The 26911-nt window shown below is 37.6% G+C and overlaps 1 protein-coding gene across 1 annotated transcript in view; it reads right to left on the bottom strand.

The window, feature by feature from the left end:
• The window catches only part of LOC140501183 (meprin A subunit beta-like), an 84432-nt gene that overhangs the window by 37238 nt on the left and 20283 nt on the right, over positions 1-26911 (bottom strand). The window contains exons 3-11 of the mRNA XM_072604486.1: positions 25126-25289; positions 22928-22972; positions 18267-18349; positions 13998-14016; positions 12839-12889; positions 12707-12750; positions 11117-11192; positions 3866-3983; positions 421-599 (exon numbers count right to left, since the gene is read on the bottom strand). Coding sequence (XP_072460587.1) covers positions 421-599; positions 3866-3983; positions 11117-11192; positions 12707-12750; positions 12839-12889; positions 13998-14016; positions 18267-18329 — 550 coding nt within the window. The 5' untranslated portion in view covers positions 18330-18349; positions 22928-22972; positions 25126-25289. The remainder of the gene's footprint in view (positions 1-420; positions 600-3865; positions 3984-11116; positions 11193-12706; positions 12751-12838; positions 12890-13997; positions 14017-18266; positions 18350-22927; positions 22973-25125; positions 25290-26911) is intronic.

Genomic DNA, 26911 nt, shown 5'->3' with positions numbered 1-26911 from the left:
CTCCATCTCCTGACACCATGCTTTTACTGGCTATTCCCCATGTCTGAAATGCTCATGTTCTTTATCTCAGCCTCCTGGCTACCCTGGCTGCCTTCAAAACTCAGTTCAAATCTTACCTTCTATAACTGGCCTTTCCCTTCATTGCTAACACCATCTCTATGTGAGCACCTCCCTTTTACATGGTATATACCTTGAATACAAATAGTTGTTTGCATGTTGCCTCCTCCGTTAAAATATGAGCTTCTCCAGGGCAGGTACCACCTTTTTGTCTTTCTTTGTATTGCTAATGCTTTGCAGAATGTTTGGCACATAATAAGTGCTTAATAAAAGCCTGTGGATCCACTAATGACTGAAAGGAGGTACCATCCCTTGACTCTAGTCACAAACACTCTTAAACAAAAACAAGAAAGGAAACCATACCTGACTGAATTCTGTCCTTCACTATTATGACATAGTCATCTCGATCTGAACGGGACTGCTCGTGCCAGAATCCCAAGGCATGGAGGAATTCATGTTGAACTGTCGCTATCCTGTCACAGCCAGATCCTATGGAAAGTGCCTGTTTGCCAATACGTCTATTCCCTACTGAAGAATAGCACCTAAAAACAAGGAACAAAGTGGTCATGTTGAGGTTTAGGGGTGCTCAAGACCCCAAAATACCAACACTCTGGGATCTGCCCAAATGAGTTGGACTCAAGCCCTCTTTCAGCCAAAGAAAAACAAAGTTTATTTAAGATCCATCATATTGGGTTGACTCTTGAGAAACCTCACAATTTGTGATGCTTGTATTGATAGAATCTGAGCACCTTCATGGAGACAAGAAGGATGTTATATACAGAAACTGTGGGGGGAACTAGGGGTGGTCTAGTAGTTTGGGGTGACAGGAGGAGGGGTTTAGGGAGGGTCTTGAGGAGAAGTCTAAGGACACTTTTGATGGAACTTGGGTGACTAGAGGTCAGAAGCAAAACAGTGGGATTTTGATGTGATCAAGGGTACGAAATAGCTGCAAGCAATGGGGGGCAACAGATAAGGGAGGACTAGGGTGGGAAGTAGGCTGGGGTAATTCAGAGGTAATAAAGAGCAGTTTGTAACCATGCCCAAAGGGTTATAAAACAGTGCATACCCTTTGATCCAGTAACACCAGTACTAAGTCTGTATCCCAAAGAAATCATTAAAAAAATGGAAAGGAGTCAAATGTACCAAAATATTTATAGCAGTTCTTTTTGTGGTGGCAAAGAATTGGAAGCTGAGAGGATGGCCATCAATTGGGGAATGGCTGAACAAGTTGTGGCATATGAATGTAATGGAATGCTATTGTGCTATAAGAAATGATGACCAGGCAGATTTCAGAAAAACCTGGAAAGACTTACATGAACTGATGTTGAATGAAGAGAGCAGAACCAGGAGAACATTGTACACAGTAACAACAATATTATACAATGACCAACTTTGATAGCAATGCAATGATGTAAGGTAATTCCAAAAGACTCATGATGGAAAATGCTATCCACATCCAGAGAAAGAATTATGGAGTATGAATGCAGAGCAAAGCATACTATTTTCTCTCCTTTTTTTTTTCTTGTGGTTTTTCCCTTTTGTTCTGATTTTTCTTTCACAGCATGTCTAATATGAAAACATGTGTAATATAATTGTACATGTATAGCCTGTACCAGATTGCATGCCAACCGTGGGGTAGGTGGGAATTGAATGATTTTATAATCTTATAAGTCTCATAAAAGTGAACATTGAAAAAAATAGAAAAAAAGAATTACCAGGATGGTTAAGCTCATAACAATCTGAGTCTTTCAAAAATCGCAAAGCAAGATAGGAAGCCTGGATGCAGAACAATTAAGAGATGAAAAGGAAAGTGTTCATTTTCTACTTTGCTCCCATTTTTTTTTTACTATTAGGGAGGTTAATCTTCTAAATGAAGACAATAGAACAAAAACACTTAAAATAGAAATTAAATCTCAAGATAAGCAAGACTATTATGTGAGATCACTTAGAGCACTGAAACATTTTACAGATATGAGTGATCAACAGCTGGGAGTAGCCTTTGAGAAATTCTCATAAACCAGAAAAGGGGACACTGGACTAGAGACAAAACAATGTCTTCTCTTCTTCTAAAGGATGGAGAACAGATGGTTAAAACTACAGACTAATGAGCTGAACATCAAGATCAACAATGGATGCAGTTCTAGAATGAACTTTTAAATGTGGGGTCTGAGAGAACTTAGAGAAACTTTGATGAGTATGGGCCAACATTGGCTTGTTACAACCAAGAAATGCAAGAATAACCTCGTTTTCTTTTCGGCCAGACTACTCTCTATTTTTCATCCGCAGCTCTGATTGCTTGAACAAGACCCATTATACCCTGTGCAGGCTGCCTCCTGGTGAGACAACCTCTCACCCCTTTCCAGTTTCCAGTGTTGCCTTCTTCATAAGTTCCTTGAAGGAAGGGACGGTCTCTTCTTTTTCTTATTTGTATCACCAGAACTTAGTACAGTGCCTGGCACATATTGGATTAAATTTTTATTAACTGGTAGATCAGGGAAATAAAATGGACTTAGTATCCTGAATTTCAGCAAGTCATTTGAAAAAGTCTCTCAAAGTATGATTATGGGATAGGGATAGGGACTGGACTCATTTATCCAGGGAACTCCCAAGTGAGGAAATTCTCCACCAGTGTAGGTAGAAACAGAGGCCACTAAATCATACATAAGTATCTCTATAAGCACAAACTGACTTACAAAACCACATATCAATATTATCTATCATGTTTTATTGTATTTTGATTTATTTTGCTACATATTACCTTATTACATTTTAATCTGGTTCAGACTGCACTAGGAATGGTCGAAATACTTGATGTTTGAAAACTCTGGGCTAGAGCACTTAGAAGTAAAGTGATTGCCCAAGGTCTCAAACCATATGCAAAACTTGAATCCATGTCTTCCTGGCCTCAAGGTCACTTCTATATCACACTGACTCTCGTGGACAAAATATGGAAAGATTCCATTTAATTCAACAGACAATTATTGAATTTAATTGAGGAATTTGGACTGAGAAGCATTTTGTGGTATGGAACTGGTTGAATGAGAAGTCCTAAGGGTATCAATTAATGGAATAATGTCAGACTTCATGAAAGGATAGATTCTATCTTCATCATCTTTGCATCCTTCCCATATTTAACATGGTGTTGTACACATAGTAGGTGCTTAATAAATGGGCAAAATCAGGTTACAGTAAACATCAATGGCAACCAAAGAGATACATATATAAGAGAGAGGAGGGAAAATCCTCCTCTTTGTTTCCCTGTTGACAATTTGGGTGTTTGGGGCTGTAGGTACTGGAGACAAGTATATAATAAACTTTCGGGTTTTGTTTGTTTGTTTTGCCTTGTTTTTTGTTTGTTTGTTTAACAAGAACTGTATCACTCCTCCTTCCCTGTCTCCCTATGCCACTTTCCAGATACAAGCCAAAAACTTTTTGATGTTTGTTTATTTTCAATTGTGTCTGACTCTTCATCATCCCTTTTGGATATTTCGTAGCAAAGATACTAGAGTATTTGCCATTTCCTTCTCCAGCTCATTTTACAGATGAGAAACTAAGGCAAACAGGGTCTTGCCCAGAGTCACACAGCTAGTAAGTGTCTGAACTCAGATTTAAACTCAGGAAGATGAGTCTTCCTGAATCCAGGCCTGGCGCTCTATCCACTGAACCACCTAGCTGCCCAAGTCGAATATAGGCAACACATGCCAATAAGGCCCAGGGGGCTGACAGGGGAAGGGATTGTTCTGATTTACAACATGATAAAGACCCTCAGTTTTCAGAAAGTACTTAAAATGTCAGATCCTTTTCTTACCCATTTCCTTTGAACACTGAAATATAGTTGTCTTCCCCTTCCCATGGCTTAAAGTCAATGCAGGTTTTCAAACGGTACCGTTCAAATGCATTCAGGATAACTCCTTTAGCATTGATTTCTGAAAAAAAAGAGGAGACAAAAACAGTGCCTGTTAAACACCAGTAGGATCCTGCATTTAGAGCTGGACTTTCTCCCCTGAGCCAAAACCCTTTCTCTCTTGTTCACAGAAACAGCCACAATGTGTGATGACTGATTTTGATAGACTTACCCCTTCTCAGCAATGCAAGGACCTAAAACAACTCCAAAGGACTCATGATGCAAAATGCCATCCACATCCATAGAAAGAACCATGGAGACATGACTAATGTGAAGATGTGTTTAATAGGAATGTATGTGTAGAGTCTATATTGGATTGCATGCCATTTTGAGGAGGAGACAGGAGAGAGGGGGAGAAAATTTAAAATTTACGGAAGTGAATGTTGAGAAATAAAAATAAATTGAAAAAGAAAATAAAACCTGTCTCTCGAAGGCCACCAATGATCAACACCAAAGGTCCTTTGTCAGGTCTCGTCTTTGGACTCTCTACAGCTTTTGACACTATAAATGGCTCCCTTTCATACTTTCTCTTCCTTGTTTTCAGATTTACCACGTCCTCCTAGTTCTCCTCCTACCTCCAACATTTCCTTCTCTGTCTTCTTCGCTTGTTTTCTACCCTCATCCTAATCCTTTAACCTGAGTATTCCTCAATGGTCTGTCCTCAGGCCTCTTCTCCTTCTCTCTTTCACAGTTCTTTCAGTTCCTTAGCTTTAACTTCTGCTTCTGAGACCTAAACATGATCATCATCATCATTTTATACTGTGCTTCCTATATACCAAGCACTGTGCTAAGCATTTTCACTATTATCTCATTTGATCCTCACAACATCCTTGAGAGTTAGCTGCTGTTCTAATTCTCATTTTGCAGTTAAGGAAACTGAAGCAAACAGAGGTTAAGTGAGTTGCCCAAGATCACACAGATAGTTTTGGGGTCAGATTTGAATTCAAGTCTTGAAGCCCACTGCTCTATTCACTGAGCCAGAAACTGTTTTAAACCCTTCTTCTTAGCTAAAGACTCATATCTCTGTCTACAGGATGTCTCTGTTTGGATGTTTCACCTGCACCTCAGATTCAACATGTTCAAAAATGAGCTTGTCATTTTCCCTCAAAACCTATTCCTCCTTCTTACATCATTATATCTGTCAGCAGTACCATCCTCCACTCGTTTCCCAATTTTATAACCTTGAGGTTATCCTTGATTTCTTCACCTCTCAACTCCTGTCATTTTTTTCAGTCATTTCTGACTCTTTGCAACCCAATTTGGGATTTTCTTGGTAAAGATACTGAAGTGGTTTTCCATTTTCTTCTCCAGTTCATTTTGCAGATGAGGAAACTGAGGTAAATGCAGACAAGTGACTTGTCCAGGGCCAGTTTCAAACTCAGGGAGATGAATCTTCCTAACTCCAGGCCTAACACTCTATTCACTGTGCCACCTAGCTGCCCTACTCTCAACTCTGATTACTTTGAAAGACAGTGGTCAATAGTGTCTAAAGAGCTGGCCTCAAAGTCAGGAATACTTGTTTTTAAGTCCCACGTATTATCTGAGGGCCCCTGAGCAAGTCACATAGCCTCTCAGTGGTCTAATCAACTCTCTAAAGCTACAAATTGCAAAAAAAAAATGTATCAGCCTGCATTGATAGTGAGATCTTCATAATTTGGAAATTCTCTGTACTTATGAAATCACAGATCCAGTTCATATCCCCATCCCTGTGATGTCAATCTCACTCCTGAAACCTGTCTCAAATCTGTTTACTCTTCTCTCTTACCACTATTACCTCCATAAAAAGGAGGGGAAAAAGGATTTATTAAAGTCTCTGATATGTGTCAGATACTAGAATAAGTGCTTTTACAAATATCTCATTTGATCCTCAGAAGAACCCTGGGAGATAGGGACTATTATTATTCCATCTTACAGTTGAGGAAACTGAGACAGGCAGTGGTTAAATGACCTGCCCAGGGTCACAAAGCCAGTACATGTCTGAGGTCAAATTTGAACTGAGGTATTCCTGACTCTAGACTCAGCACTCCATCCACCAGACCTATGTACCAAGTTACCCTGCAAAAATTCTGGTTAATATGCTATGTATGACAAGTGACTTCTAACAGTTCTTACACTCTCTACTTGCTGCTCTTTCCAACTCATCCTTCCTTCAGATCAATATTTCTTCTCAGTTTACTTGTAAATATTGCTTTTTCACTCTTTCATTATTTTCCTACTTTAGGCTAATAGACAAGGAGCTGTTCCAGTAGATCATAAACACAGTGAGGCCCAGAACACTTAAATAATGGTGTAGCAGGAAGTGAATTCAGATTGGACTCAGATGTGTGACACTTAAATTTTGGGGGGATAAGTTTCCTCACCTACAAAATTAGAATGATAACATCGCCAGTACTTAAACTGTTGTTATGAGGATCAGATGGGATAATGTATATAAATAAATGGCTTATAGACTATAATTAGCAAAATGCAAGTTATTAGTGCAATAGCCTGCTGGTTGGTCTACCTGCCTCAGTTTCTCCCTGTTCCTATCCATCATCTATGTAGCTGCCCAAGTGATTTTCCTACAGCACAGAAGTAACCAAGTCACCTCCAGTGTCTCCCTTCAAAACCTGCCCTTTCCCACCTCCCCAGTTTTCTCATACTTTACCACCATCTACATTTTCTAAAATTCAGCCACACTGACCTTGTTGCACTCATCTCCTTTTCTCTGTTTCTCCCACACTTTCCTCCCCATCCCCAAACTGAACATAGGTTGCTCTCCTTATTCATTTCCATTTCCCAGCTGCCCTGGCTTCCCTAAAGACTCAGTTTTCAAATCCAACATTTGCAAGAGCCCTTTCTAAATTCCCCATCCCACCCCAACCCATCCAGGACTAGTGCCTTCCCTCTGAGATTGGTTTCCATTTATACTAAAAAATACCTTGCATGTAGATTTAGTTTTAATATTATGACTCCTCCCATTGAAATATGAGCTCCTTCTTTGTATCCTCAGAGCATAACACTGTATCCATCTCCTTAATTCTAGTGCCCTACCTCTACTGATTAGTTCAAATTTATGTTACATAGAGCTTAACTGTGTATAGTTCAATTCTTCCCCATTCTACTTTAAGTTCCCTGAGAACAAGAATGGCCATTTTTACCTTTCCTCAGTGTTTGAAACAATGCCTTGTATATGGTAAGGGCTTAATAAATTTTTATCAACTTACTGGCACATACTTAGTGTTTAATAAGTACTTATTGACTTATACTTATTATTATTAAATACTTATTATTAAATTCTTCTCCCCCATTACCTCATTGAACACAACAGGTGCTGTATAAATATCTTTTCTCAATAAATATCTTTTCTCAACTCTGAGTGATTGTATAACTATTGTAGGTATATATTATAGCTAATCTATTCTATATAACTTTATAGACCCATAACAGTTCTTCTATTTATTATATCTGTTCTATATAGAAAATAGGTGATAAAATGCATTGCTCTCCTCTTTGTAGGGGGGAAGCGTGGCAGATGTAGAATGCTGCATGAACTGTTAGACAAGGTCTGTGTGTTATTTTGTATAATCAGTTTTTCTTTGAGGGTGGTGCTTATTTTGAATTGTGAGGGAGAAAATCACAGAAATGACAATAATATAAAAAAGGTATCAATAAAATTTTAAAGGATTTTAATTCCAATGCAATGCCTTGAATAATAAAAGATTAAAGCACTTTTAAAAACTTATGATTTGGTCTACATAAATGAATATAATTCAATCCATTAGGATCACATAGGGTTAAAGATGCCATGAGTACTCTTCTTCTTAAAGTATCACTTTAGTCTTATAGAATCCTAGTAAGCTCAATTTGCCTCAGTTTCCTCATCTATAAAAATGGAAATAATAGTAGAACCTACCTCCCAAGATTACTGTGAGGATAAATGAGGTGTTATTTGGAAAAAACTTGGCAAACCTTAAAGCACTTTATAAATGTTAACCATTACTGTTGTTGAAATTAAGAAGAATCAAGGTCACTGATCTGAATGACTAAAAATGTGCTGAGAAAGAGAACTCTTCCAAAGTTAAATTCTCATCTCTAGACTACAGAAAAAGGTCCAGCAAATACCTCTTCATGACACGGAAGTGGCCATGAGTTTTTGAAAGATACAATAATGGAAAATGATGACTAATGGAACACAAATCTTGGCATGATCTGGCAAGCTAGAAAAATATTTACTATAGTAATGGAAACAAAATGTATTTATCTATGGACCAGACTGGCTGGATATAGATGGTTCATCACCAACAAGTTGGTAACTAGATATGGCACCTCATAAACAAACAAAAATACAAAGTGGTTATTCATCCTGGTCCAACCTTTTCCCTTTCTCTATTAATGGTGACATAAGGGCATAAAAACAAGGCAGAGGGTGAAAATAATCAAAGCTTCTAGATGATCCACAAACAGTTTGGGTCTGAATTATTAGAAGGCTAAAGAGGAAACTTTGTCAATGAGCCATGAGATGATAGACTACTAGAGGAACTGAATATCACTGTGAATGAAAATAGAAAACATAAAGAAGTCATAGCTAAATGGAAGGACTGCTCACAGATTCCCCAGAAGCTACTTAGCAAACAGTGATCTCTTTGCTGAGCAGAATGATTTAGTAACGAGGGTAAAAATATTTTTGACTCTAAGTTCATTTGCAACATACAATGGAACAAAATAGGACAAAATTTAGAGCACAGTGAAAACCAGTGGAAAGGAAAACAAACCCAAAGAAAGTTTGGCATGGGATTTAACTGAACCCCAACATTAATTTGGAGGGAGGACAATAAGTACAGATGGTACAGATTCGACAATATTTCTATAATATTGTATTTCATAATCAAAGATGGCAGAACCACCACATTTGGACTTTAACATCTGGGGACCCAATGTGGCACATAAGTAATAGCACTTAAGAAAACGAAGTCATGAAGAGTGTCTAAACCAGATAAAACATATATAGAAGAAATTCCTGCTGAATACAACACAATTTTGAAAGCACCAAGAAACCAATATTCAACATATCTCAGATGGGAGACAATGCAAAAAGAAAAAATACAAATCAATGGTATTGCTACCAACCTCACCTTTCTATCTTCTCACCCCCACCAAAGACAACCAAGAAGGTATTAGCAACAGCTGACCTGTATGTTTGCTTTCTTCTTTCAATAAAATCTTTATTAAAATAAGCTATGCTCCTTGATGGCATCGTTGTTAGAAATATGAAACAGGAACAGGCAGACTTTCATAGATTATTTTCTACAGGAGACTACACCTTCTCAGTCTCATAATAGTTGGAAAAGTAAAGAGATTACATGATCTGGCTTTGTTTATTGATTCCCAAAAAAAAATTGTTCTACACTCATTTGGTAATGCAAATTCAACCTAAAAGGCTCTCTTCTAACAAAGTATCTCACATTCAAAAGTTAAGATAAAAAAAATTTCTTGACATATGGATTCAATGAGATCCATAGCTATTCCAAAAAGAATAGTTATTGATTTTTACACAAGAAAAACTATGTATTACTCAGAAAAACTATGTATATCTATGTAGTTAAATTTAAAGCCTAGTGCAAATGGGAAGTGAGCTGGGTCTACAACTGAAGAGAAAAAAAAATAGCAAACAATTGAATTTGGGAGATTATGAAGTACTTACAATTATCCTAACCTTCTCCCTGACACTAAAATGAATATTTTGGCACCACATTTTTGCAGCATATCAGTGTTTCTATATGGCTAATAATCATGAAGGGCCAAGGTCTCCAATGAAGCGAAATTGTGAGTGACCTAAACTTCAACAGAGAGATGAAAAGTGTGTGTACGTAGGCTGCAATATATTACCAATGATAACTTATGGAAAAGATTTTGCTTAAGATACTATCATCCAGAAAATGTCCAACTGGAAAAAGAGGATGACTTGTCAGGTGTCAAAAGGAAGAGAAACCATATGAACAGCTCAAGGGTTGCACTTAACATCTATACAATGTTACGAGATCTAGAGGAAGGCATCTAGTCTCCAGAGGATAGTTTCATTGTGTAGAACGAATGAGAGGCCATGGGCAACAATCCCACAGAATAGGAAGGAATAGTTAGGTTAGTACTCACAATAGTGAACTCATGGAATCCAAACTATGTTATTTCAATTAAAAATGGTATAAATGTACTATCCCTGGATGGATCAAACTTCAACATAAATTCTCCAGAAAAATAAGCTTTTTATTCCTTTGCTTTCTCTAACTTCTCTAATTTCCACCATTATGAGATAATATTTGTAAATCAGTTTGAAAACCTAAAAGTAACATATAAATTCTAACTATTATAATTATTGTTGCCCACGGTCACATTAGCAGCAAAAACTAGAGGTCAAGATTTGAACTTATGTCCTTGAATTCCTGTGAATTCAGTGCTCTTTCCACTGTATATACTGATTCCCTAGGAAGGGGAAAATTATTGCAAACTGCTCCAATTTTAGAAAGTTCCATCAATAATAGTAACAGATGGGTATTCCAAAAGGCTTTTCTGGTAGTTGCTTTGAAAGAGTAATAAAAAAAAATTTTGTTAATTTTAAAGAGAAATACATTTGTAGCTGTGCTTCTAGGTATTTATATCCAATGTACCTGACCCAGTCATCCTAATGGATATCTGGTCACTGGATTCAGATGCCTCTGGAGGAGAAGTGAGGCTAGTGACCTGCACACCCCTCCCTCTCTCAAAACAAAGTCAAGTGCAAGTCATGTCATCATTTCTCAAATGGCATGGTCTTCTTCAGCAATGAAGGATGAACACAATCTGACCCAGTCATATAAATCTTCCACTTAATTGACTCTAAAGAGGGGCCATGTACCTATAGGGTTTAGAGATCTTAGGACTAGGAGAGATTTTGGCGATCATAGCTTCCTCTTATGAAATTGAGTAATAGAGTTAGATCTATCTTTTGTGTGCCTGTTTCCATTTCTCTCTCCAGCCCACCTCCATTCTGGGGTGAAAAAAATAAAAGTATTTCTGTCTTCAATTAAAGAGGGTCAACACTCAACAGCTCCTGTCACCTACAGCCTGGAGTTCGAATAAGGCCAGAGTCTGGGATAGAGGGTGAAAGGACAAGAACTCTATCCAAAATGATATACCTACCCAGACTGTCTTCGAGGACATAAGGGATGATGTGAGGCCATCTATATTGATCACCAATAATGGAATTTCTTTCTCTCTGAAAAGTAAAATAAACACAGAATGTGCTTATCCTGAGATTAGGCAGCAACTTGGGAAAGGATAGATGCTAGTTCCAGGAAAAAAGGCAGTTTAGGAATCTCTCAAGCACCAAAGGAAACAAATCATCTGTGCATGTATGAGTGTTGTTTTCCAGCAATTAAGTAAGATGTCAGGAGCAGAATAGGGCATCTGTAGCACTGATTTTGGGTAGGACAGTTTGGAAAAGAGGAATGCAAAGCTTATCTAGCAATGATTATGGGAGAAATCCAATCACCATTGGCAAAAAAGCTATGATGAAGTTTATTGCACCCAGTAAAGCTAAATAATTAAATGCAAGTAGCAAAAGCACATTCATCTAAGCTACCCTATTTAGAATTCATGATACTTCAGACATATTCTGGGTTAAAGTCTATCACTGCACTGTGAAAATGGAGTGTGCTAAATAAATACAAAAATATTTAAAAGAGAGAGAGTTGTGTATTAACAGTGGTTAAGTAAATAAAGCACTTTGAAGTATTCTTAAAACCCTACTATAGTTATTCTTGTTTTAATTAAACAATATGCCAATTACTGATTGGCTAACTATTATATTATTATTCATGCCTATTCACTGCAGGATCTGGGAGGATTTCTATGAAGCAACATTTTATTAGCTTAATTGTTGTTATTGTAGGACATAAAATCCGTGAGGGCAGAGACATTTTCATTTTTGTTTTTGTAGCCTTAATTCCTAGCACAATGAGTTACATATATGGAGACTTAACAAATGATTGTTAATTGACAGACATTATTGAAATTAATGAACTATGCCCTTTAAAAATATTTTTATGTTTAGATTTTTTTTAAAAAAACTAGTTTGAACTGACCTTTCTTTAATTCATCTGAATTGGTAAAGTTTTATTGTATAAGTAAAACCTTCCAGGTTGACAATCTGATATAAATACATCAAGCTTATATATAATTATTATGACGAAGAAGCTTGGTCCTGGATGAGAGTTGAGAAAATATTCCTCTCTCTCCCTTTCTTACACAGATGGAGCCCTATCACATGGCATACAACTATCGATTACTTTTGTTGAATTGCTTTTTCCTCCTTTTTTATTCTTTGCTACAAAAGATGGTTCAATGGGCAAAGGAGAGGGAAAGGTGTATTTTGGGAAATAAAAGCAATGTAAAAATACAAGCTATCAATAAAAAAAATAAGCCTATCAAGTCTAGATCAATACAGTCCAACTACATATGGCTAATGATAATGCCCTTGGAAATAATTTACAGCAAATCACAATAAGGGAAAGATGTTGCCATTAATATGAATCAAGTCATTTTTCCCAGAACAATTCGTTTATGAAGTCTTGTGCAAATGCACTACTAAATGATTCCCTTTTATTCTGTGCCACCTCCAATGATTAGGGTTAACATATCCTTGCACTGGCAGATTAGCTTCAGAGAGGTAGTATTTTAGCTTGCATTGGTCAAAAGAATTATTAATATAATTGCATCATGCCAACTCACCCCCTCAAGATTGATGTCTCCCTCAAAAAGGTTCAGTCCCAAAGCTGAGTGGCAAGACAATACCTGACGTTAGCAAATGGGTAGAACCCTACACAAGCATGTGGGATTTTCAAAGGAAAGAAATCTACAAACCTTCATTGATGTCAAATATGTCCTTGTCCTTGCCACCATCTACATCTATTACTAAAAAGACCAAAAAACAGAAGAGCAAAGGTTAACTTTGGCTTATGTGTTTAGGGGGAGAGAAGAACTTTAGGTCACCTAATCACAAAACTGTAGTTCATCCTACTAGGGCCACATCATATACTCTGTTTTTCTGTTTCCCTTGAGCATTGACTAACTTTAGGAATAAATCAATACAGTTGATAACAAATGGATCCCTCTGGGCAAGATGGAAGCCAGATTTGGAAGAGGTTCCATTGACACAGACTGGCTGCATTGAATTGAAACCAAGTTGGAACCAAGTGCTGCAAGCTGATTCAGTCAGCCTTGACTTGTCCATATGTGAACACTTCAATACAGACTGGAGCTTTTGGTAAATGATAGAAACCAAAGCTTCCAGGATAAGCCTGAATTGCCTTCTAAATTACTAGAGGGAATAACAATTTTTCTGATGACTCTACATGAGTACAGCTGAATAGAAGTGGAATGTTATATTTGGTCTATCTTATCTGACAGAGCCCTTTTTTCCAGTTTCTTTTTTTTTTTTTTTTTTTTGGTAGAGGGGTGAGAGTTGAGTGATAAACAGCCCACCAAACTCATATACTAATTAATATACAAGAAAATATACTATCGTGATTTACAAGACTTGCCAATGATTTCAAGGGGGCAGCATGGTATATAGTAGATGGAGCACAAGGCTTGGAATTGGATAGTCCTATATTTAAATCTAACCTCAGACACTTGACCTAGTCAAGTTCTTTAAACTACACCTCAATTTTCTCTGTAAAAATGGGATAATAATAGCATTTACCTAACAAGTAGGACAGCTATGTTGCACAATGGGTCAGGAAGACTCATCTTCCTGAGTTCAAATCTGGCCTCAGACACTTACTAACTGTGTGGCCCTGGACAAGTCACTTAACCCTGTTTGCCTCTGTTTCTCATCTATAAAATGAGTTGGAGAAGGAAATAGCAAACCACTTCAATATCTTTGCCAAGAAAAGATCTAATGGGGTCATGAAAAGTCAGACAGTACTTTACCAACTGTATCATCCAGCATCCACACCTTACATGAAATCATGCATCATTGGAAGTGCTAAATAAGAACATGAGTTAACAGATGACTCACCAAAGGTTTCTGAGGTTTGCTAAAAAACAAAAAAGAGAAGAGAACGTATTATCACGATATACAAGATTTATCAGTGTTTTTCTTGGTTGTACTGTTGTTCTATATATAGTAATAAAAGCATTCATTTGTTATCTTACTAGTATTGATTCTTTGCCTTTTGATAACTAATCTTCATGAAATTTGAGAATCTGAACTTTTACTTGAATGATTATCATTTTTTTTTAAAAAAGTGTTAATCCATGGGGCACATTAATGCATCGTTGGTGGAGTAATCACTTGATCCAGCCATTCAGGAAAGCAATTTGGAATAATGTGAAGAAAAGCGTGAAAATGTCCATACCCTTTGACCCAGAGATCTCACTGCTAGGCATAACCCAAAGAGGTGAATGAAAGAATAAAGGCATATATATTATATATATACACATGTGCATGTATATGTGTGTGTATGTATGTATATGCATGTGCATGCATGTGTACATGTATGTATATATACATCAAAATATTTGTAGCGGCACTTTTTGTAATGGCAAAGAATAAAGATATCAATAGCCATATATTGGAAAATGGTTAACCAAGTCATAATATAGTAATGGAATGGAATATTACTATGCTCTAAAAATTTTTGAATATGATAACTACAGACATATATAGGAAAATTTCTATAAACCGAGACAAAGTAAAGTAAGTGGAATCAGGAAAACAATATTCATAATGTTTGTGAAATAATATAAGATCATAACAGCAAAAGCATTTGAAACTGAGTTCTGTGAAATCATAATGAGCAACCTTGCCCCCAAAGAAGTGGTATAAGAAGATATAGCCCCTCTTTCTTTGCAAAGGTGGGAGACTACGGGTGTGGAAAACTTCATATGACATCATAATTTTTTGACGTGTTGTTTGAGGTTAATAAATTTTTCTTTTTTTTCTCATCTTTATTTTTTGTTATAAGTGATGTCTCTCACAGGGAGAAATACAAAATATATAAAAAGATGTAGCATAAAAGATATTTATTAGGGAAGTAAAGAAATCAAAATTAATGCTGTAAATTAAAAAAAGAGTCTCATTAGGTAAGAATGAGTGGACAACAAAGGGGTGATGGCTCCATTTTCATCTGCTCTTGGACACCATTTAAAGTCCAGTTTGAGGCACACATTTTAGGAAGACACTGACAGCATAGAGAGACTCTAGAAAACAGTGACCAGAATGGTGAAAGCTCTGGAAATGACTTTGTTCCAGGACTCATTGAAAGAAATGGAAATAATTAATATGATGGGTATTTCAGGGGACATGAAAGAAAGCTTGCCCTGAAGTATTTAAAGGGTTACAATATGAAATTAAACTTGGAGGGGAAGACCCTCAACGTTCCTGGATAAAAGAGAAATAATTACTATTTAGTAATTACAATCAGTCTATGCTAGGTGGGTGGGATGACATGGTCGTCTTCGAGCATGAGAATCACAGCAACAATATGAAATTAACAGAAACATGAGCATTAGGGGGAAACTGCAAAGAGGCATCTTTCAGCTAAATTTAAGGACAGACTTCCAAAAATCAGAGCTATCCAAAAGCAAAATAAATAAATATATTAAATATAAATGTACATAATATACAAAAATATACAAAATCAATAAATACAATACTGCTTGAAGAAATGGTCACTTCTATTAGGAGGTCTTTTTTAATAGGTTCATGTAAGGCTAAATAATCCAACAGGTTCATTCCTGAAATTGAAATATAGTGAAGAAAGAACATTAAATGTAAAGTTGGAAGACTTGGTACTCTGCTACTCATGACCTGCGAGACCTTGGGGATAAGTCACTTACCTTCTCTGAAGCTCAGTTTCCTGTGAAAATGGAATAATAATACTAGATCTACCTATTGCCACAAGATCTTTACAGGGCTCAAACAAAATAAGATATGTGAAAGAGTTTTGTAATCAGTAAGGTACTATATGCACATATCAAAGATATTCATTCCTCTCCTTTTAAAAAAAATATCCTATGCATAAAAGTAATGATTGTCTCAAAACCCAGTACTCAGCATATTTTGCAGTCATGTTTTTCTCAGGTCTTTTGTTTCTTTAGATAAACAAACAAATCTTTTTTTACCAATTAATATGCTTCAGAGTAACATGAGATTTCTGAAAACAGGCTCAAAATGCCAAGTGAAGACCAGACCCATTTCAGAATAGACAAAAATCACATGAACTGGGAAGATGTTTTGAGCATTATTTCGCCCATCAATTAAGTTTTAAAGATAAGAGCTAGACTGGGGATTGAACTACCTTCCTGAAGCAAAGCAGACAAATGTTGATGATGCCAGATTATGGGACAAGTGAATATGGGAGGGAAGGAGTGGGGCTTACTTTAATAATACCTGGTATAAACTTTTCATTTTCCTACTTGACAACATGCATCCCTCCAACAGAACATAAACTCCCTGAGAGAAGGAACTGTTCAACTTTTGTCTCTGCATCTCCATTGGCTAATGCAGTATATTGGACATACTAGAAGTTTAATAAACATTTGTTGAATTGTATTGATTTTATAGGCACAGAGTTTTTCAGGGCTGGGACAGTAGTGATAGCTCTTTTAGCCTCACCTAGTCTATCCTGTTTGTCCATCTACTTTTCATTCCTTCACACTGCCTTCTTTCTCACACTCCACTTTTCTTCCATTTTCAGCTTCAAATTTCCTCCCTCTCCTTTCCCTGACCCTAACATCATTCAAAGAAAAAGCCTTGTGGCTCATTCTCCAGGTAGTCCAAGACAATAGAAAGAGCAGTGACTTCACCTGATTGCTGTGATGAGTAAAAGAGAAACAATTCTTGAATTAGTGGAAGTAGCAGCAGTTGAACTAGCCTTGAAGGAAGACAAAATCACTGCCATCAAAAGCATCAATGATGAAAAATAGTCTGAATCCATTGATGAGGGAGAAATGAGGGATAGGGACATAAGGAAGATCTGAATGGAATCAAGTGTGACCACTGTTGAGATCTCCCATTCAATTTCAGGTGTCAAGAAGGACACATCACCCAGATACCTGCCAAGAAATTTTAGGAAGCCTAAAGCCGAGAACAAATCAAAACTAAATCAGAGTACTTTTTAGAGTATTGTGTCACAATTAGCTTGACCATGTATTAATTCAAGTTGTTGAGATGTCCCAAAACATCTCAACCTAAGCAAATTGCTTATGCCTCAGTCTATTTCTTTGGTTCATATGAACATGATATGAAATATAGAACCATAGTCAACCTATGGCTTTTTTGAGTAAAAGAAAAGAGTTGGAAGTTTTGGTTAATATTATAAAATGGCTGTCCATTGCACACAAAATATCATCTTTGACACTAACATGTTTCACTCATTAACCTATGCGTATGTAGAAATACACAACCACGCAAATACACATGTGCAATACATGTTGGGTTTAGGTTTTAAGGCAGTCATTTCTTTTGATATAATACTTCTTTTAAAAGAGAAGATAATTTATGTTTGTATCATGCTTTACCTTGATACAAGCAAATACACTGGAATGCCAATCTACCATTTTTTAAATGGCTACAGTATTTTAATTCCTGCTTATGGTCATAAAAAGACCCACTCTTCTCAATGCTAGAATGACAGGTTTTAGACTGTGAATTCCATTTGTCAATTTGGTTGCTATTTTAAATTTGTACTTAAGAAGAACTACAGGCTTCTTTCCAAGCCTTTGAAATATAATTTAGTGCTTTGGCTTTGTCTGTCCGTATTTAGTTGATACAGGGTGCCTCTCTACCAGCACAAAGTTGGACTAAAGTTAGTGAGGGAGCAGAAAAGAATTCTTACTCTGCTGGTCCTTCACAGTCTGCAGTCTATGCACTCGGGTTGAGATTATTACTCAAGTAATGGTAAAAAAAAAAAAAAAAATCTATGTCATCAGTCAATACCAATGTTTGAGCTAAAATAAATTTCCCCTTTTTTCTATATTAATAAAAGCTAGTTTTGAAACAGAAGCAAAAACAAAGCCAATCAACCACACCAAAGTCTCTTAGCCCTGTCCTCTTAGATCCCTTCCTGTTCCTCACTCCCCTGTAACCAGCCAATCTATCGCAAATTTTCCCTACTTGCCCTGAAAAAGTGCTCATTTCATTAACCCTGCCTGATTTGCGTGAAAGAAAACCAATGATTAAACAACTTAAAATAGTACCACTGCCCCACCTGCCCACCAGTATATTTGTTAGTTTTGCTTTACTTTCCATATATCTTGCAGTCTATGCCTTTTGATTGCTTACCAGGCCAGAAAGCACAAAGAAAACCTCACCCAGCAGAAGCCAAGGCAAACACCTTGAATCCATGTTGCATTCCTAGCAGAGACCTGCAAGAAATTCCAAATGGATTTTAGTTATAAAGAGACAAGCATCATAAATTGTAGCCTTTGACCTGTGCAAGGCATGCTATAGATTAAAGTCCATCAAATTTAGCACTGTTCTGAAGTTGCACAGTTAATCCTATTTGTTTTCAAGAGACTAGTCTTTGGGTGGTGCCAGCCTGGGAGGTTAAATAAATACCTAATCTTTATTTCCTAGTAAATGACAGTAAATCATATACAGTAAAAAAAAGTCAGCAATTAATTTTAAATTGTGTATCTATTCTTTGATTCAGGAAGTCACGATAATATGATGATAAGTAGAGTGTCCAATAAATATGTGTTGACTGATTAATGATGATGTTACAGGGAAGGTGAGCCCATGAGGGACTTTTTTTACTTCTTCTTATAGAGGTTGTACGGTCCACTATGGATGAATTACTTCTCTCAGGATGTTGTGGGGTTCAGCCACACATTGATTTTTCTAGACTTCCTTTGCACTGGGCTTATAAAGAGGCCTATTTATTGAATGGGTGTATCTCACTCAAAGTGAGAATGTGATAAGACCTTAGCCTGAAAGGGCCAGGGTCTCCCATTGCATCCTGGGCCATCTCCAGTCATCCTGATGAATATCAAGCCACTGGCCCCAGATGACTCAGGAGAGAAGAAAGTGAGGATGGTGACCTTGCATAGCCCTCCCTCACTCAAATCAAAGTCAGCTGCAAGTCATGTCATTATCTTGATGTCATGACCCTCTTCGAGAACGAAGGACAAACACAAAAATAAAAAAAAAAAGAAATCAGTTGAAAAATTGGTCTTTCTTTTTCTTTTTCAGGGATATCCAGGGGGAGAGAGAAATGAAAGCAAAGACATAAAGTTAGAGTGGAAGAAAGCTTAGGGGCCAGTCCTAATGTCTCATATTACAAGTTTGGAAAGTAAAGTTCAGAGAGATTAAGTGACTTGCCCAAAGTCACACAAATAGTAAGTAGCAGAGCTGGGAATCAACCCCAAGTCCACTAACTCCAAATTCTGAAAGGGTATTTGGGTCTCTAAAGAGATCCAGCCTCTAAAAAGCATAGTTGTGGGAAAAGAGGAGAGAAATAAGATAGAAAAGAAAGGTAAGGAATGACTGGGTGATTAGAAAACTCACTTGTTGTGTCTAGATGGGTCTTGTGCCACCTGTTACCCTATGGGAACTTTCAGAAATGAAACATGCTATTTTTTGCTACCTCACATTCTTAAGTTCTAGAGACCAATGGGCCATTGTGTCAAATCATTGCTGAATTTTATCACTCAGTAAGCAATGAACATAATTCAGAATATGAAAGCTGCATGATGCTGTGCACAGAGTAGGTGCTGATAGAGGGGGATGATCAGAAATCTCCATGATCAGTTTGATGGTGTTATAAGCAGAACTTTTTTTTGAGACCTTGATCTAATATCTGATAGAGGATGCATGGATTGATTCAGGATGAATTGGCTGGCATCAGCTGTGGTGGGCCAGAGTCATCTCTTTGCCCTGGAACTGTGAAAAGTAGGATAGGGTGCTATTTGCCTTTCTTTCCCTTTTGGGGAAGATCTCCAGAGGAAGTGGGACTCAATCTGAGAATAGACTTAGTGTGAAGGGGACTAAGGGGCCTATTATCCATCTCCTCCTCCTTTAATCCCAGAGACAGCTGTAGATGGGAGCAATTCTAGAATGAATGTAGAATACATGTCTACTGTCTGCACCTAGCTGTGGAGAGGTAGCAAGTGAGATCTATTGCAGTTGCATATATACTCAACCACATTTCCCAGGATAGGGAAACCAATTGGCCAAAAGGTTAGAGTACCTGAACTCCAGCCTCTTAGATAAAGGGGAAAGGGTGTTCCCTGCCACTATCAACTTCTTGAGATATTCAGGACCCATCCTCCTGTTTAGAAGAGGAGGAGCTCCTGGACAGCACCAGCCCCCTAATCTGCAAAGCTAGAGCCATGACAGCATAGATATACAGCTACAATTTATCTTTGCCACTGCCAACATCCATGGTTGTATCCAGGAATTGATCGCGTATTGCCCCCAAATGCTACCATCTTTGGGGCCAAAAGACTACCATCTCTAGAACTGAGGGAGTAGGGTAAGAATTAGTCTGCACTGCCCCTGGTGAACAAATATAGTAATGTTAGCTAGCATTTATACTTTGCTTTATGGTTTACAAAGCCCTTCACTTATGTTACCCATTTGATACCCACAACAGCCCTGTAAGGTAAACACAATTATTCCAGTTTTATAGTTGAGGAAACCAAGGCACAAAAGGTGTTGTGACTTGCCCAGGATCACATAGTCAGGAAATATCTGAGGCAAGAGTCAAACTCAGGTCTTACTGACTCTGCATCCCACACTCTATCCATTGTGACCCCTTAGCTGCCTCTATGCCACTATATGGGCGTCTCCCCATAAACCCACTGCCCCTTCAGATGTCTCCAAAGAGGAAAATGTCTGACTCTGCACTTGGTCCTCCTCCTCACTTTTAATAAACTCTGGCTCACAAAAGCTTGCCTCTCCCTTTTTATAAGCTTAAACTCACAAAAACTCATACCAGTCAATTCACCATAAATGCATGCACACAGACTCCACAGGAATAATCAATTAAAATCCCAAACAGAGGCCCACCTCCTTGTAACCTCATCAAGTTGAACTGGGAACTCCCAGAACAACCCCTTCTATAAGCACCTACTGTGTGCATAACACCATGAAGCTTTGATATTTCCAATTATGCTCATTACTTACTCACTGAGTTATAAAATTCAATAATTCACAATGAGTCTCTAGAGCTTGAGAATATGGGGTAGCAAATAGTAGCATATTTCATTTCTGAACATTCCCATTGCAGACTGCTACAGACACAAAGGCATCAATGCAGGGCAACCGGTGAGTTTTCTAAATACCTCACAATTCTTTACCTTTCTTCTTTACCTCATCTTTTTCCTCTTTGCTCATTACTACCCATCCTTTAATTCAGGTGTTCTAATCTGTTTGGCAGTCTGGTAAAGCCCCTGGACTTCTACTCAAAATAATATTTTTAATAGATGAAATAAGATAGATATGGTTACAAAGGGAATCAATTCTCTTGAAACACAGTGGTTGTTTTTTTTAAGTTAACAGATCCCCCAGGTTAATGCATCTACAATCACATCTGTCTTAATTTTACTGACCCCATTTTCTGAGTTGAAGAAATCTAATTATATTCTTGACCTGGAAAAGTGGTAAGAGGCATCAGGGAGCGTAGAAGGAAGACATTCCTGGGACACCTTGAATCACTAAAAAGAATTAATGACAATAAATATGAACTTTGAACTTGTTTTACTTTATATACTATGCAATATCCTGGAGAGGGTAGAGACCAAAAATCATTCTTAAACAAATTCAAAAATAAAAATGTTGCTGAAAGACCTAAGGTGGTAGCTGGTAGGAGGCTAATGAAAGAGCTGGATGAACTATGGCTAAAAACCAAATCACAATCATTTTACAGTGCAATGACTGAAGGGTTTTCTCTAGGTTCATTACGTTTAGAGTAGATAGGAAAGCAATTTCTTACTAGAGGAAAATCCTCCAGAAGCCATATCCACTTTACCAAAAAGCTCTCTTTACATATATCCTGATACTTAAATGCATTTAGGGACTGCTAAAAACCTTTATCAATGGACCACTATGCTTCCACAACATCTGTGATAAGATACCAGGCAATCTTTCCTATGGCTGGCTGCCAAGTTATAAAGCCACCTCTGATCTTAATACCCAAGGCAACAAGGTTGGCCACGAGTATAGACAGAGAAGCAAACTCCTTGGCAAGTCCAATGCACCAAGTTCTAACCCTCAAAGGCCAGTCACTCTGGAAATGGCCCAGACTGCCAGGGAAAGAACAGTTGTTCTAAGCATGCCTATAGACTTTGACTCAAATAAGCAATGATATTTTGTGCAAAAATGATGTCTGACTTGCAAATGAGTTTCAGTCAAGCAACCCAATAAAAAGGGATAGAGACTGGACCTGTGATTTCACTTATTTAGGAAACCCAAACATGACTTCTACCAAGGCAGGTTGAGACCTTCTCTGGGATTCTAGGGTGTAGAGCAGAGTTGTCAAATGTACTGCACTGGAAACAGTTCCAAACGCAACATTGACCAGCACCAGATTGAAATGTAACTGAGAAATATTTAACAAAATACATAAAAATATAATGGAACATAGATAATGTTGACATGTTGTTTTCTAAGTCAATATGCAGCCCAAAGGAATCTTTACATATGATTCAGTGACCCCCATTTCTGTTTGAGTTTGACACTAGTGCCCTAGAGCATTGAGAGATTAAGTGATCTGCCCAGAGTCCTATAGTCATTATGTCAGAAAAAAAGACTTGAAACCAGCCCATGCTAGCTCTATATCCACTGTGTTTTTCTGCCTCTCTGACATCATAAAGACTTCAAGAAAGAGGTCAAAGGACTTCCCAACCATTGCCATCCATTCCTTACTTTTATTCCCCTCACAGAGAAAAAATTTTTTGATTCTTGGCGAATTTCTGTATTTTGAGCTTCCTAAAATAAATTACCTTTTAGGAAGAATTCCGCTTCTTGGAGATGCCTCATAAATTGAACTGAAAGAAAACAAAATGAATCCAGGACAAAGAAAGGAGCCAGGATCAGAAGCAGGCATTTCTATTTATTTCACAAGATTTTGGCTCTTCTTAAATCAATAACCATGGGGCCAGATCAAGGTCAAATCTGCTAAACAGGCCAATAGAAGAAAGGAGAGGGAAATTTTGGAGTCTAACTATGGGAGTCATTCTAGGCTAGGAGAAGAGGGTTATACCAAATGGGGCAGGTTTCTCAGCCATGGGTTTAAATTAATTTAACCAGTCCCTTCCCCAGACCAGTATCAGCTGAAAGTCTTAGTCACCTACTTAAAGCACAGCTCCCTCAGCTCTGTCCCTAAGTTCCAATACCTACCATTCATCATCAAAACTTGCCTTCATCTCCCAGAATATAATTGTTTCCGAAACCTGCTTCTCTCCTCTTTTTCTAGGCAACACAGGCTTGTCTGCTTAAGTAACTAGTCTCTGGGCTCCTAAGAACTGTTTATAAATAAAGTCAAGGCAACTCCACCCCCAAAAACCTGGTGTCAACATGAGTGCTATTCAAATAAGAGGGCCATCCCATCTCAGGTCTAGGAAAAAATGACTCCATGGAAGAGCCCCACTATTGCATATAATAAGCATTAAAAATTAGTTTCCTGGATTCTGCATATAGCATGTGTGCTCAGGTTATAGGATCATAGACCAAAAATTAGGGAAAAAAAACTTCATAAAGTCATATGGTCTGTCAGGAATTTTTTATTTCTTTTTATTAATTTTTTTTTATTCAGGGATCAGGATCATTCCTCCTACAACTTTTAGTCAACTAAAAAGTTGTCTTTTGTTAAAGTTAACCTCACCTAACCAATAATAATGTTAAGGGAAGGTCAGAGTTATTTCTCCTAGATAAAAAATTGTTGAGATAACTGAAACCTCTCCCACGGAATGTGAAATTTTACTTGGGGCCTTAAACATTCCTTAGATAAGAAGCCAGAAGAAAATTCTCAGCTGTCCCCAACTCTTTGGCAAAAGGAAAATCCCTTCTCCCTCTTTTAGCCTATTTATGAACCCTATAAATGTAGTTTAATCTGTAATCTGACTTAGTTTTCCTATGAAGACTATTTAACTATGTTTCTTTCATTGAAGGATGTGTGAGATTATGACTTTGCTTAACTAAATTTGTCCAGTTTTTATGACATTGTAGGAAGCATGGGATTATGAATCTTTCCTTTCTTTAACTTTGATGGCCTAAGAAGAATGCACAAGATTAGAATATTTGTAAAAGAATTATTTCTCTCACTCTAACATAATTTTGTCTATAAGAGGCCTAATTAGAATCTTAATTGGGGCTCAGGTTTTTTTTGTTTTTTATTTGCTTGGTTTTTTTGTCTGAGATCTGGATCTATGTTTAAGCATAAGAAAATGTAGGTTTTTCTTACCTGTATGATTTCTGCATTTTGATAGATTTATTTTGGCAGCAGTTACCTACCACATGAACTCAAGAAGGAGATATTTCTCCTATAACAGGTCAACACTCCACATGAGCAAACTAAGGCCCAGGGAAGTTAAATGACCAAGATCAAAGAGGTAATAAGCATTGGAGATAAGATTTGAACCCAGGCCCTTGGGCTCCAGAGCCAATCCTCCTTGCACTGTACCACACTGATGCTTCCCTCAATCTTCATTTACTAGGTAAAATGATGAAACTAAAAGCAAGGCATGTTTATCAGGGTTGAGCACATATTAAATGAATCGAATATAATTTTTTTTCAATCAGACTTCAGTCTTAGGTGGCCAAAGGAGTGCCTTCAGAGTACCTCTTGTTAATGGGAGTATATGTCTTAAAATACTCTCTAAAGAAGATAATTATGGAAGATTTCTTAAGCCATGACAGCACTGGACACATGTAATTCCCTCTTTAGGATAAGCATATACTACTGAATTAAGCACTTACTTTTGGTGTTTATGGATAAGTGTAGGAAGAAGGTTAGAATAGACTGGTTGGGGGGAAAGGTGAAGAAATTCCTTAGACAAAAGTTCACAAAAATGATGTAAAATTTGCAAAAATTATACAAAATTATACAAAAATTATACAAAAGCTCAAGAGCCCTTATTCAGGCCTGCAGAATAGTGGTACAATAATGGAGCCTTCACTGATGGGATCTGAGGTTCTATACCTGTCCTGTAGTATTCCAGAGGCATCTCAATGTTTAGCACTCTCTTTCTCCAGGCCCAAGTTTATAGTACTGTCATGTGAGTAGCAGGGCTTGACAGGCTTCCATGATGTTGAGGAAGCTGAAGGACAACCTGGTGTTCTTCTCATGAATGAGGCCTCTTCCATCTGTCATGAGTGAAATTTCACAAAAACTGAGATATGTTTCTCCAAGCAAGATAGCATTTTATTTATAGGGTACAAACCTGGGAATAAGAAGAATCAGTTACTTGCCTCCATTGATGCCAAACACCCCCAGCCAAAAGAGAGCTACCCTTTAATGGGTTTGGGGGAGTACAGAACAAAGAAGAGAACAGGATAAAGGGCATCATGGGTTTGAAAGTAACATGACTGGTTAATAGGTGAGGCATGAGGAACAATATCAATGGTTGGAAGTTAGGAATGGGGTCTAGCAATAACGCCCCTCCTTCTCTCCTGGGACTAAGAAGTGTTCTTTTTTTAGGCCACCCACAAGACAATGGTCCAGACTTCTTTGGATAGCAAACCAGATATCCCTGAACGATAGGCTGGTAGTGTAAAGTTATTAGACCAGACTCCTTTATGTCAACAAGAAACTCTCAAAGTTAGCAAAATTCCTCGAGGCATGGATAGAAGAATAATTCAGCAGGAGAGCTAGATTTCTGAACTTAATCCATTACAAGCCAGCTGAATTCTGAACTAAGTTCAGAGACAAAGAACCATGACTTAAGCAGTTACAAGACAAAAATCAATTAATTGTAAATAGGATCAATAAAAAAGATACAGAATCAATTTTAGTCTTCTCACAATCCTGAATATATTACTTTCATGGCAAGAGCAGGGATGGGATAGATAGCTTCAAAAGTCTGGCAGACATTTGGGGGAACTGGAAACCAAAGTCTAGACTAGGGTGGGGAACTTGTGGCCTCAAGGTCACATGCTGCTTTCTGGGTCCTTGGGTGCAGCCTTTTGATTGAGTCTAAGTTCTACAGAACAATCCTTTTATCAAGGGGATTTGTTCTGTGAAGTTTGGATTCAGTCAAAGGGCCACACTTTGTTCTAGAAAGTTGAAATGATTTGGTCAAGATCACACAAGCATTAAATGACAGCACTGAGATTTGACTCACCTCCCACCTTCTCTGTTTCCAGATTCTTTTGTTTGAAACAGGTTGACTCTTGTCTAGTTAACTAGATGCAATAAGGTATTCTCTGGAGTCATAAAGAATGAAAAACCATCCAATTGTCATTCTCAGGGAGAAGGGTGAGGGGAATAAAGCTGGTAGGAATGGGGTCCATGTCTCCTACTTCTACATAAACCTACTTGGATGTCCAGGTATGGATCTATGCCACCTCAAAATCCCTTTTGTGGATTAGAGTTGTAGACTAACTGGATATTAAAAGGATATTTTATTCGAGCCAGAAGGAACATATCATATTGACAGAGTTCTGCTGACACAAACAGAAAGGTAAATAAAAGGACATAATTCAAAACCAAAAGACTGACTGGCACCTGCTTCTTCCATGCAGTTGAATCATAAGTCCTGCCTCCCACAAACTACCCTTATGCTTGGGCCCTTAAGGTGGGAATTGCAAATATTTAAGTATATTATGAATTTCATCACTGTATAAATATTTTCCACAACATAAGTACAAAGTCTCAGATCCAGTGATGACTATTTGTTGCTACCAGTGCTCTGACCTGAGGTAGGCCCCAGCAATGTATGTAGGAGGTGATTTTATAGCATCTTCACAAAGAAATATTTATGAAATAT

Source organism: Notamacropus eugenii, chromosome 4 (assembly GCF_028372415.1).
Source record: "Notamacropus eugenii isolate mMacEug1 chromosome 4, mMacEug1.pri_v2, whole genome shotgun sequence".
Taxonomy (NCBI): Eukaryota; Metazoa; Chordata; class Mammalia; order Diprotodontia; family Macropodidae; genus Notamacropus; species Notamacropus eugenii.
The sequence above is the reverse complement of the archived record's forward strand: the minus strand, read 5'-3'. Positions and strand labels throughout refer to the sequence as shown.